This window comes from Haliotis cracherodii, unplaced genomic scaffold (genome assembly GCF_022045235.1).
Source record: "Haliotis cracherodii isolate W230 unplaced genomic scaffold, xgHalCrac1.p SCAF_41, whole genome shotgun sequence".
Taxonomy (NCBI): Eukaryota; Metazoa; Mollusca; class Gastropoda; order Lepetellida; family Haliotidae; genus Haliotis; species Haliotis cracherodii.
This window is the reverse complement of record NW_027266299.1, coordinates 67,298-81,701: the sequence shown is the minus strand read 5'-3', so window position 1 is coordinate 81,701 and position 14,404 is coordinate 67,298. Positions and strand designations below refer to the sequence as shown.

Here is a 14,404-nt window from a genome sequence, read left to right as displayed (position 1 = left end):
ATATTTTTTCTATATGAATTAGGCGGCCAAGTCGTCTATGAAGCCACGATTCGCTGTGCAGAGTTGCCTCCCTTGGGCATGCAGCAACCTATGATTGTGTGTTCGAATCCTGGTTCGCCCCGATTATGTTTCTAGGTTTGTCAGCACCATACCCTTGCTTGTGGGTTTCATCAAAGTCGTAAAAGTCCTGAGACCTGCATCACTTTGGGCTTCCCTCAAGATGACACATTATTATATGACTGAAATATTTGGAAACTCACCAAACTCACTCTCTTTTTTTCCAGGGGGCGGTCGGGTAGCCTAGTGGTTAAAGCGTTCGCTCGTCACGCCGAAGACCTGGGTTCTATTCCCGACATGGGTACAATGTGTGAAGCCCATTTCTGGTGTCCCCCACCGTGATATTGCTGGAATATTGGTAAAAGCGGTGTAAAACCATATTCACTCACTCACTCTTTTTTTCCAGGTTAAGTTCCAGATCACCAGCTGTTAAGGAAACAGCTAAACGGAAGACTTACGATGGGCGTGAGATCACCATGGTTACGCTGGACACACAGACAGACTGGCAATGGGTGGAAGATGCTGTGGAGACTGGACTCGGGAAACACATCCCTTCTGGTACTACTTTGCTGTTGGCTGTGTTGATGATCTTATCTAATTTTTTCCTTTAAAATGAGACGACTTTGTATTATGCTCTGGGTGATGGTTGGTTTTTTATCGTAATAATCATGAAAATCATAATCATGGATAAGTATTGAATTAGAAATGAAAGGGTTAAAATTGAAACACAACATGTGTGGATTCCAGGTTAGAATAGGTCCCCAGCAACTTATGTTGAGTCAACTCAGTCTATCGAGTGGTTGAGGTGTGCTTCTCAGAGGTGACTGAAATGGATTGAATGGTTAGGCTCAGTGACTTGGTCAGTGATGGGTGAATCATTTCTCATAACATCAATCACTGGTTTGTCTGGTCAGGATTTGATTCCATATCTACCACTGCATAAGAAAATTTAAAAACACCTAAATCTGGTGATTAGTCCAAGTGAACTTTCCTGGTTTGTATAGAAAAGTAGTAACCTTAGTGCTTAAAGCTATTAGTATTACTGATACCATTGCTCAAAGTTGATTGAGCATCAAGACTGCTCATAAATAATTATACAGAATTTAGACCAAAACATGTTTTAATTGGTATCTATTTTTTATGTTTCTTTCATAAGAATTGTTAAGAATTTGTTTTATTTCATTTTTAATATTTTTTTAATATTTCATCATTCATTTAATTCATGACATTAGTGAAAATGTATTAACTGTTTGACAAATCTCTAATCCACGGTTGTTGCTCAGATATAAACATGGAAGCTTGCATGAACTGAATATATATCCCTTTGTAACTGCATGTTGAGTGTGATTGACAGGTGTTGTGTATTGCATGTATATTTCAGGTGCAGTCGGCAGCAGCGAGGAAAAGAAAGAAAAAAGTGATCTCAAATCTATACTGGGTAAATCTTGAACCATTAAGGGGAGATAATCACACTGTCAAGGGAGATAATCACACTGTCAAGGGAGATAATCACACTGTCAAGGGAGATAATCACACAAGCTCCTTCCCAGCCATTACACCCTCGGTAACATCGCTGCCACCAGTGTTGGCGCTGCCATTACAAGAATCTTGAAATTTTCCCTCTAACCCCAAATATAGTCACATTTATTCTTTTGTTATGCTCTTTAGGAATGATCATAGTTCTTTGTGAAAAGGTTTACGACTGACCATATTTCCCAGATAAATTAACCATTTTGTTTGATTGATTGGATTGGTTGGAGATTTCAGACGAACGGAAAATCAACCAACTTTCTCCCTTACATTCTTATCATACCAATTACATGATAGTTGTAATAAAACAGAAATACAAATTGACAAACAAAGAAAATAATTTAGCAGCCGTAAGAGTATTTGGTGTCACGGCAGACATCACTTGTTTGTAAACATAACAGTCAGTCGGCTGCGCGCTCAACTCCAAGCATGGTTGCAGCCACCTATCACAGTGTGGAGCTTTCACTGGTGGCAGCGAAAGTATAGAGAGCTCCGCAAATGGGCTATTGCTGTGAGGAGCTTGATAATCACACTGTCAAGGAAGTTAACATGACTTGTAAGGGGAGATAATTGCTATTTTGATTACTTTATAATAACACTTTCAAGTGAGATACCTCTAAATTAAGGGGAGGTAGATTCCTAGTTATTAATTCTTACCTGTACTGTGGAGAAGAAAAATAACAAAACAAAATTGTCATTCATTTTGATTTCTATCAAAAGAAGCAGAAAAAGTTTAGTATGTGTAATGTGTGCTAGTTTTACCATAAAGTGGGTACCCCAATACTGAATGGATGTTAGTAGGTGTTAAAAGCATTTGAGATTATTTTAACTTTGTATGTTGGCATAATTTCCAGTTCTTCACATTTACAAAGATAACATGACCACAGGGAAGATGGTAGACATCAGCAGAAATGTTCGCAGGTCATGTCTAAGTTGCTCCAAGTGTGGTTGAAGCATTTGCTTGTCACGCCGAAGGCACGGTGGTCAGGCTCGCTGACTATGTAGATGCATGTCATCATATCCTTATTGCTTGGATAGATGCTCATGACGTCAAGCACTGGATTGTCTGGTCCAGACTTGATCATTTACAGACAGCCCTCATATAGCTGGAATATTGCTGAGTGCGGCGTTAAACAACAAACAAACAACATCCAGTTATGCTGCATATTTGTGTCAAGCATGCAACATAAGCATGTCTCCATAACCCAATGACTAAGTTAATAACAAATATGAATGAAAAGTATAAAAATAACTATATATCAACAGTGTAATAATACCCAATGCTACCTGTTCACTTGCGTACCTGTCTTGTCAGATATGCTGACCTATGCGTTAACTCAGCTGCAGTGAAATGCACAATGGTCAATGTCATTCTGTGTAAAGTATGTCACTGATGTTAACTGATGTGACATGTGACATGTGACACATATGAACAGATGAACAGATGCAAATTAGAAATGACCTGAAAGAGCATTTTAAGCATTACTTGGCTTAGAAATGTGAATTCACTACCTTCCTGTGTCAGGTAACCTTTCAGGCTACATGGAATTTTCCTCCACCTGCCCGACTATCTGGCAGATAATTTCAAGACTACTTCAATCTCATTAAAACCAGATCTTAGTTCTCGCTACCGCTAAACAAAGATCTGAGGACATCCCATTAGGGGTCACGTCAGAATGACATTTCATCCGACCAATCAGAACGTCGCTTACCAGATCATGAAAGTGACTGTCGGAATGTGATTTCTAATCATACAACCTCGAAAACTTTAACACGGGGTATTCCAAACGATAGTTACGGGTTTAAAGACTAAATCCATTCAATCTTGACCATCTATTAGCCATTCCAGAATGTTCTTTTGTTTAGGTTTCAAATTTGTAATTGAGAATTTGTCAAAATATGTTTCGAAGCATAGTCGCCAATTTAAAATTAGTGCAGTAAAGCACGAGAAAGCTGCCTTCTGATTGGTCATTCCATTGGTCGGTTAAAGTTTGTGCAAGGTCGGTCTGACGTGACCCGTAATGGGATGTCCTCAGATCTTTGTTTAGCGGTAGCGAGAACTAAGATCTGATTTTAATGAGATTGAAGACTACTTTTGTATTCAGTTTTATCAAGACTCCTCGTAGATTCTCAAGTAATTGTTTGCATTATTTCAACTGAATCAAGGAGCGACTTGACTCTTATTTTTTATGTGCATTTTTAACATTCATAATGTCTGAATGTGGGCAGGTTAATTTGAAAATGGGCAGGAAGCATTTATGGGTCACCTGCCAGACTGTTTGGGTTTTAGACTTATTTCCAACGTTGCTTAGAAATACCAAATGGACAATACCCAAAGGAATAAAAATATATTGATACCCATAAGAAACTAGGATTACCTGATGTGAATGATAATGTGTAAGTACTGGATGGCTCGGAACATTATCTGGAGCCGTGCCTCGTCATCCATTTTGTGCATCTACTACTAACTCTAATCCAAGAGAGAGCTGATGCTGTTAACAGCACTTAACTTTATTATACAACTGGTACTTATAAAACGGGTTTTGGGGTCACAGGTGGCCCAGTCGTCTAAGGCGCCCCGTTTCACTGTGCAAAATTGCGTCTCTTGGGCGTGCCAGAAACCTAAGATTGTGGGTTCGAATCCCGGTTTGCCCCAATTATGTTTCTAGGTTTGTCAGCACCATACCCATGCTCGTGGGTTTCACCGAAGTGGTAAACGTCTGAGACCTGCATCACTTCGGGCTTTTCTCCCACATTAAGCTGACATGCTGCGATATAACTGGAATACTGTTAAAAGCAGCGTTAAACCCAACTCACACTATAAAACGGGGTTGAGAAATTTCCGTGGATTTGCTGAATTTTAGGGGTGAAACAATACATAAGTGCACCATTAGTTTTCATGCACGATATGATACATGATACGTTTTCTTCTGTGTCAACACAAGACGATACACTTGCTAAAATATATTACTTGCTACTTGTTTAATGACCCCAGCGATTTTGTCAGTGAAATTATTACAAAATGTGTTGTAATTAGTGTTCAAAGTTCACTACTTAAAAATAACAGCTACGAACAGCTAGATGTTCCTATAGAAGTTTCCATACAATTTCATGTAAATATGTGTATCGCAATGTGTATCGTGTTGTTACCTGTGTACCGAGATACGTATCATAATGTGACCTTGCTGTGTTGTTTCACCCCTACTTAATTCTGCAGATTTTGTTATGTCAAGGGTCACTTTTGGGATCATGTGATGCACACTGACACGCGATAACGTGACAGAACGTGAGTATGGCCTGAGGCTTCTCTTCCAGTTGGACCCGTGAAGATCCGGGGTAGAATAGGTCTTCTGCAACCCATGCTTGCTGTAAAAGGTGACTGTGCTTGTCGTATGAGGCGACTAACGGGATCAGGTGGTCAGGCTCGCTGACTTGGTTGATGCATGTCATCGATCCCAATTGCATGGATCGATGCTTATGATATCAATCACTGGATTGTCTGGTCCAGACTCGATTATGTATAGATCACTGTCATAGAGCTGGAATATTGCTGAGTGCGGCGTGAAACAACATGCATGAACTCCACTGCAGAGAATAATTTGACCCTGAACTGATGGACACATACACCCTGATCTGTCCTCAGTGAAGTCGGACAGTCGGGAGAACACCAGTCTGTCCAAGGGGGACCTCACGGATGCAGTGTCGGCAGATGACCGCATGGCCCCGACCACGCCCTTCACCCCCTACAGCGACGAGTTCGGCATCCCCATCCTTGACATCAGCTCCGACACCGAAGATGTGAGTAGCCTCTGTAGACCCACTTTGACATATCTTCTTGATGACATTGCGTAAGACAGTTTAATATAGGGACCAACAATGTAATATTCTGACACAGGGACTGGGATTTTTGTATGAAGTAGAAAATTTTAGTCAGTGTTTTTGTTCTCTGGAAGGAGAAGCAAAAAACACATACTTTTTTTACCCAAGACACAATGAGAATCATACCCTCATGTCTTTTGATACCAAATATATGGGCAAGTGTTTATATATTAGATTTATTTGATATAAAGACACAAACATGAGATTCTTTCATCAGTTTGTAAAAAGTTAGAATCAGTGTTTTGAGTGTACAAGGTACATCTAACCAGCTTCAGTGGCAGAGAGATCAGTGATGTCATGTGATTGTGTTACCATGGTAACCGATGATGTCACAATTATATGCAAAGTATTGAGATGCAATATCTGTTTTATAGAATCCAGTTTGGGATGAAAAACCTATTTTTCATCCTGCATATCCAGTGAACATGGGAAAATATTTGTTAACTGCATTTTCAGGAATTGTTCATTTTCACAAAAAAAACTGTTTGAATCATTAACGTGATACAATTGCAACATTGATATTTAACAGATGATTCTCATCAAATAAGAAATTATAATCAAATTTCAAATTATTTGGATTTTCGTAAAATAATCATGCTAATTATATATTCACAACATTTGATTTAAAACAAGGAACTCCTGGTCTGTGATTAGTGCCTGGCTTTAGAGCATGTGTAATGAAATGGCATCAGTAAAAGACCGTCAAACCAGTTGAGCACAGCTCTGAAGGATTATTTGACATATATTTCAATGTGATGTAACCTATTAAACAAGAAGAACCTTTGTATCCTTGAGAAGCTGTCTGATGGCCGCAGGTACGGTAGCACGTCACTGCAGCAGATGTAGCATGTTGGTGTATCACAATCTGTTGTCATGCTATCAGTATTTTAGAGAGATGTATGATATGCTACTTCCCTGGGAACACACCATGAGTTAAGTCCAACTAAATTGGGACCTGGGCCCCGTTCCACAAAGTGATCTTAGCGCTAAGTCAATCGTAACTCCCATTCTTTAACACTGACTTACTACAGTCGTAGCGCTAAGATCACTTTATGGAACGGGGCCAGTGTTTTGTTTTCATTACATCTCAGGGGAAAACTGGTCCTTTTAGATTTTCACACGTCAGACTAGTAGAAATATTGGAGTATGTTGCACAATTCTGTTAATGTTAAAGTATGGTAGCCATGTCATCTCAAAATCATTTGTGTTGTTAGTTCAAGTGTGTAATGTGAAATTGTTCAACTAATTTTCGTGGTAATAACATTGATATAATGTGGAATGTAAAAATGTTGTCATGCCGAATGTGATGTTGAATGTGATGTGGAATGTGGTGTTGAATGTGATGTTGAATGTGATGTTGAATGTGGTGTTGAATGTGATGTTGAATGTGGTGTTGAATGTGGTGTGGAATGGGATGTTGAATGGGATGTGGAATGTGATGTGGAATGTGATGTGAAATGTGATGTTGAATGTGATGTGAAATGGGATGTTGAATGTGATGTGGAATGGGATGTGGAATGCGATGTGGAATGGGATGTGGAATGTGGTGTTTAATGGGATGTTGAATGGCATGTGGAATATGATGTGGAAAGGGATGTTGAATGGGATGTGGACTGTGATGTGGAATGGGATGTTGAATGGGATGTTGAATGTGGTGTGGAATGTGATGTGGAATGGGATGTTGAATGTGATGTTGAATGTGATGTGAAATGTGATGTTGAATGTGATGTGAAATTTGATGTGGAATGCGATGTGGAATGGGATGTGGAATGAGATGTGATGTGGTATGGAATGTGGTGTTGAATGGGATGTTGAATGGGATGTGGAATGTGATGTGGAATGTGGTGTTTAATGGGATGTTGAATGGGATGTTGAATGGCATGTGGAATGTGATGTGGAAAGGGATGTTGAATGGGATGTGGACTGTGATGTGGAATGTGATGTTGAATGTGCTGTTGAATGTGCTGTTGAATGTGATTGGGAATGTGATGTGGAATGAGATGTGGAATGTGCTGTGGAATGTGATGTTGAATGTGATGTGGAATGTGATTGGGAATGTGCTGTGGAATGTAATGTTGAATGTTATGTGGAATGTGATGCCCAGGTGGTGAAGTGTTCTGTTGTTCACAGTTTCACAGCTTGGCACTCCACTGTATGCTGGGATTTAGTATTCAGGGGGTTAGAGAACAGGGCCCCACTCCTCACAGGGATCATGACGGTAAAATGATTGGGACTCCCATACTTTAACATAGACTTACGACAGTCGTAGTGCTAAGACTGTTTTGTGCAAGTGGGCCCAGGAGGTTAGTGCATGGGAGTTAGTGCACAGGGCCCCACTCCTCAGAGCGATCATAACGTAAGATCGCTATGCGGAACGGGTTTAGTAGGTTAGTGCACCGATGTTAGGCTTGTTGTCAATGCACGGACACTAAACAGGCTGTCAAGCCAACTGTTTTCACACAAAGGGCTCGAGACCAGTGGCACAAACCACTGATTTTTAGCAGGGCTTTATTTAAGAAACTTGATTTAACTTGCCCAAGGTTCATGTTGACAAGAAAAGCCAGTTGCACCGGCAAAAACTAGGTTGCACCAGACAAAACTGGGTTGCACCAGACAAAACTAGGTTGCACCAGACAAAACTGGGTTGCACCGGCAAAAACTAAGTTGCACCGGCAAAAACTAGGTTGCACCAAATTTAAAACATATGCTGGTCTGCTGCCAGTGTCACATGAATTAATCCAACTTGGCTTTAACAGTAATAGGAACAAGTGCACATAATTTTGAAGTACCCACAGTTTGATGATGTCAAGCCCGTGAAAGCATGACAAATTACACGTAACACAGAGATTGGTGATGTAGCGTGGTAAATAAGCCTTAGAGGTATGGAATGTGTTCAAAGATTGATGTTGTCTGGACAAGTAAGGGATGGACACAAATTTGAATTTTTTTTACGTGACTTGGTGCATGTTGACATAAATATTACGTTGCATTTTTCAATGATAGGTTGCACTGGTGCATGTTTTTATAGCTAAGTCAAGCGCTTAACAATCTCATTATATCAGACCTTAGTTCTCGCTACCGCTAAACAATGATCTGAGGACATCCCATTACGGGTCACTTCAGAACGACCTTTCATCCAACCAATCAGAGTGTCACTTACCAGATCATGAAAGTGACAGTCGGAATCATACAACCTCGAAAACTTTAACACAGGGTATTCTGAACGATAGTTACGGGTTTAATGACTGAATCCATACATTCTAGACCATCCATTAGCCATTCCAGAATGTTCTTTTGTTCAGGTTTCAAATTTTTATACGAGAATTTGTCAAAATATGTTTCGAAGCGTAGTCGCCAATTTAAAATTAGTGCCGTAAAGCACGAGAAAGCTGCTTTGTGATTGGCTAATGTTGACTTCTTGTCAGTAATTCCATTGGTTGGTCAATGTTCACGCAAGGTCGGTCTATTGTGACCTGTAATGTGATGTCCTCAGATGTTTGTTTAGCGGTAGCGAGAACCAAGATCTGATTTTAATGAGATGGAGCCCTTAACAGATAGATTATTTTTCTGATGTGAAAGAGAGAAATTGGAACGTAATTGACTGAGGTATTCATGCATCACACCTGACCATGGGTCAGTGGCAGTACATCGATAACAAACCCATGCTTGTCGTAAGAGGCGACTAACAGGATCGGGTGGTCAGTCTCGCTGACTTGGTTGATGCATGTCATCGTATCCCAATTGTGAAGATTGATGCTCATGATATCAATCGCTGGACTGTCTGGTCCAGACTCCATCATTTACATGTATCGCAATTGCATGAATCGATGTGCATGACTTCAATCACTGGATTGTCTGATCTAGACACGATTATTTACAGACCGCTGTCATATATACCTGGAATATCACTGAGTACGTGTTAAAAAATAAACAAACAATAAAAAATTGATAACCTGTTATCCCAGGATATCCCAGGTTATCCTTGATATCACATTAGACTATCGATGATCTGTGTCCCTTATCCGCCCCTCGTGTTGAACCTGTTGTTTTATTGACTGTTGAAATAATTGATGCTTGTTTTGGTTCAACGAAGAGTTCCGACGAGGACTCCAACAGGAAAGACCCAGATGACCGTAGCTTTCTGCCCAGTATTGGTCCACCTCAGATCCTGCAGGTAACCCTGGTGATGGAGACTCCGTGACATCTCCACCTCGACCACCCTCCGCAGCTTTCTCTGCTCATAACAACACCTCAGTAACATCAGATGACTTTTCAGTCCTGCATCACGGCTCACACTCATTCTGCTCTTTTTATCTGTTTTATTTAGCGTTCACCTGTGTTCTCTGTCTCCGGAGTTCTCTGTCTCCGGAGTTCTCTGTCACCTGTGTTTTCTGCATCCTGTGCACGATCTATGCTGACGCTCTTTCCTTGTTGTTTTCACTTTCAGCGGAATTCCTGCCTTCCGGCCGACTTTGCCTCTAATTGTTACCTTGTTACCATGGTTACACCTCTTTCCCTTTCCTCGCACACTTCCTGGCTTCTGGCTGTTACCATGGTTACCATGTGTTGCACTTTGCCTGAATTCTTCTTGCCTGAATTCGTCTTCGTCTTGTTGCCATGGTTACTGTCTTTTGTTTTCACCCAAAGTCTTCCTGACTGATAGCTGAATTCGCTTCCAATGTCTGCCTTGTTGTCATGGCATCAGTCTCTCTCAATTTGTTTTTAGCGCTTCCACTTGCTTCGTATTTGCATAGATCTAATTGAGTTCTTCACATCCTTTAGCAAGCTGAACTAACCCTTTGTGCTTTGTGTGTAGAGAATGTGTTAGATATCATTAAAAATATTCATGTTCAATCACTGATTCATGAAGGTAAAACTTCCAAAATAATTTTGTATGATTGTTCCTCTGTATCAAGATGAATTATTGATGTTTAATAGTATATTTTATTTCACTTTGAATGAATCCAAAAAAATTTGATCCGAACAAATTTTTAATGGTGTAGACCTTATGAATGATGAATCACTTACCTCACTCACTAACACATCCAACGAGTGAAGATCCGGGTTAGAAAAGGTCTTCAGCGATCCATGCTTGCCTTAAAAGGCGACTATGCTTGTTGTAAGAGGCGACTAACAGGATCGGGTGGTCAGGCTCGCTGACTTTGTTGATGCATGTCATCGTATCCCAATTGTGAAGATTGATGCTCATGATATCAATCACTGGACTGTCTGGTCCAGACTCCATTATTTACAGACGGCCATCATATAACTGAGTGCGGCGTTAAACAACAAACAAACAAACATTGACACATGGTCATGCTACTCCTTGCATCAGGACCGCCTCCGTGGTCTAGTGGTAGAGCGTCCGCCCGGAGAGCGGAAGGTCTGGGGTTCAATCCCCAGCCGCGTCATACCAAAAGACGTGACCGCCTCTGTGGTCTAGTGGTAGAGCGTCTGCCCGGAGAGCGGAAGGTCTGGGGTTCAATTCCCGGCCGCGTCATACCAAAAGACGTGACCGCCTCTGTGGTCTAGTGGTAGAGCGTCTGCCCGGAGAGCGGAAGGTCTGGGGTTCAATTCCCGGCCGCGTCATACCAAAAGACGTGACCGCCTCTGTGGTCTAGTGGTAGAGCGTCTGCCTGGCGAGCGGAAGGTCCGGGGTTCGAACCCCGGCGGCGTCATACCAAAAGACGTTAAAAGATGGTACCTGTTGTTACCCTGTCTGGCACTCGGCATTAAGGGGCTAAAAAATGGACTGGTCGGCTCAGAGTCAGTATACTGTGTCTGAGTGGGGTATTCATGTTAAACTGCGGCATGGTATCTCAGTGTGCTAGCACTATAAATCGGCATCAGCCCATACTAGTACAAGGAGCCACACCCACAGACATGTACATGCACGTCGCTATATAAGTGCAATAATCTTGGACGCAACGTTAAACCCAATTTCACCTCACCTCACCTTGCATCCGTCATTGATACATCTTTATACTTGCTTTACCCACAGTACATCCGAGAGTCGGAGCTGGCTGAGATAGAAGTGGAGGACCCAGACAAGCGGAAGGAAAAGGAAGGGGTTGACGTCACCGACTACCCCCTGGATGAGTATGGACGCATGTATGGCATGTTCGGCGGCATGTGTGAGTTCTGTGCGCAGGACATAAAGCCGTTCCCCTCGCTGGAACGCCAGCGTCAACTCCCCCCACAAGAACTGTACTGCTGCGAGGAATACCGGGAATTTGTGCACTTCGCAACCTCAACGGCGATGGATCTTGAGCAGGAGACGAGCAATGCCAACAAGCTGATCAATATCAAACCTCACGCTCACTTCGGCAACAAGAATGACAGGAAGGCCGCGAAGGAGAGAGCAGTACAGAGGTAGGCTGTTCTCCGTCCTTCATAACTGACAATTAGCCCAAATTTTATCGCATAATTTGTTACAAATTTACTACTAAAATACATAAATATGATTTTTTCTTAAGATCATATGAATAATATGCCTATCTACAGACAAAAGAATCATCTAAACTAAATTTTCACACAGAATGGTTTTAAAGAGAGTCATTGTTTAGCCTTTCAAGGTCTGCAACAAATAAGTCTTGTGTTTCAACTGGAGTGTTCTTGAAGTTGCCATAATGAACATGGATATTCAAATTCTTCATTGCAAGGAATTCGACGTTTCGGTGTGATCACGTGCTTGATAACAGTGCTCAGTATCTGCGCAGAAACGTCACATTCAAGTAGTTGTATATCGATATAACTATATCCCTTGTTCATGGTAAAAATAAAGGCCATTATTGTTTTGCGCATACATCCAATCAAGAAACTCATATTTTCGAAAGTCACTGTAGTCGAAATAGAAACTGAGATTGTTATCACGTGTCTATTGTACTGTGGATGATTCATATTGTCGAACATTTGTGACATATTCATAATTGGAATTAAGGAAAATTGGCAGTTATGTCTTCATCAGGAGTAAACTGGTTCCACTGTTGTTGACAAATTTTACGGCAGGCACGGGTGGCCCTAGGTCATCTAAGGCGCCACAATTGGCTGTGCAGAGTTGCCTCCCTTGGGCATGTCAGACACCTTTGATCAGTGGTTTGAATACTGGTCCGCCCCGATTACTTCTCTAGGTTTTTCAGCACAATGCTCATGGAAAATGTGGTAAACGTCTAAGACCTGATTCACTTCAACATGAAAGGCTTTCCTCCCACATTAAGCTGACATGCCGTGATGTAACTGGAATTCTGTTCAAAGTGGTGTTAAACTCCAACTCACTCACTCACTCACTCACTCACTCACTCACTCACTCACTCACTCACTCACTCACTCACTCACTCACTCAGTGTTTCCGTTGGCTATTGAAATTGCCAGTACCCATGACCTGACAACTCTAAAAATTGCAAGTCCCACTAAATTTTTTTCAGTCCCATTTATGAACAAATGAAAATTGTATGAAAATGACCTTGTTTTAATGCTTTCAACATCAATTACAAAGCAGTGTACTTTCCTGACTGACAAATTCAGTGACGTCATTTCCGAAATAACTTTTTTACATCTATATTTCATTTACACAAAGTTCAATCACAATTTTCTTCTTTTTTTTCTCAGAATATTTCACTTTGGTTCAAGACTAGGTCATTTAACCTCAAAGCAAAGCAACATGTTATTTCCTTGCACTATTTCCTCATTCGAAAAATATGATTTATTGTGTCGTCGATGTTTTGTTCAACAACAAATATACCTCATTTGCCAGACCACAGGGACTGGCAGTCACAAGCATTACCGGTTCAAGCCCGATTTTACCAGTAAAAAACTGGTAAATAGCGGTAAACGAGAACGCTGGATAAGACTCTCAACAAACTGATCTGATGATGTTAATTTTGACGAAAACATTTTTCTTCACAAACAAACTTTACTTCTGTGTGTATTTTTTTGTCATTTCATTCTGAGAGCCAGTGAATGCTAGATTTAGTGTCATCCTCCAATCACAGCCAACGAAACATCAGCCACGGTCTATCTACTAATTTAGGTAGACAGGAGCCCAGTCAGTAGGGAAAGGGAAAACTGAAATCGAGAAACCAACTTCAATAGCATTCTGGCACACACTCACAAATATTTTCTCACCTTCATCGGGGGCAGGGGTGGTCCAATCGTCTAAGGTGACCCTTGGACACGCCAGAAACCTATGATCATGGGTTCGGATCCCAGTTCGCCCCGATTATGTTTCTAGGTTTGTCAGCACCATACCCGTGCCCGTGGGTTTCACCGAAGTGGTAAAAGTCTGAAACCTGCATCACTTTGGGCTTTCCTTCCACATTAAGCTGACACGCCATGATATGAGTGGAATACTGTTAAAAGCAGCATTAACCCATCTCACTCACTCACTCTCACCCTCATCTTTCTCAAAAGGCATCAAGACACTACTGTTTCCCTTCTATGTCTACATCATGCGTTAGGAAAGTGAGGATGTGGTCGACTTCTCGAGCACTTCTCGTTAGGCTTAAACCCATCTTCCCTAGGCAAGGGAGTTAACTGACTATGAAAGTCCAGTTTCCACCCTTGACGAACTAGGCTGGTATTTATAGAATGATTACAGAGTTATATTTGGGCTTGACGTATGAGTCTATGCATAGTCCAGTCAAATTGGTGTAATGAAATCGACATCAAGTTCGTAAACTGCTGTCAAGATTTCGGTCAATTGCAGGATTTGCATACCATACAAGATATTTTCCAAATCTTTTCATGTTTGTAATGAAGGTGCTTACGTGCTCTAATGCATTTCGCGAAGTAAGATCCATTTTATCACAATTTAGATTTTGTATTTAGCACTATGTTCCAATAAAAAAACCTCACCAACTTCTGGACTAATCTGTAGGAGATTTCTATATTAAGCGCCTACTTAGGCCAACAAAAATATGTATATTTCATTTTTAGTGTG

At 41.1% G+C, this 14,404-nt stretch overlaps 1 protein-coding gene across 4 annotated transcripts in view; it reads left to right on the top strand.

Annotated features, from left to right (window-relative positions):
- Window positions 1-14,404, top strand: part of LOC139441583 (glutamate-rich protein 6-like) — a 39,696-nt gene that overhangs the window by 3,497 nt on the left and 21,795 nt on the right. For all 4 annotated transcript variants that reach the window (XM_071222396.1, XM_071222394.1, XM_071222395.1 and 1 more), the window contains exons 4-8: window positions 464-615; window positions 1,439-1,495; window positions 5,231-5,385; window positions 9,560-9,640; window positions 11,468-11,838. In XM_071222396.1, the coding sequence (XP_071078497.1) occupies window positions 464-615; window positions 1,439-1,495; window positions 5,231-5,385; window positions 9,560-9,640; window positions 11,468-11,838 (816 nt within the window). The remainder of the gene's footprint in view (window positions 1-463; window positions 616-1,438; window positions 1,496-5,230; window positions 5,386-9,559; window positions 9,641-11,467; window positions 11,839-14,404) is intronic.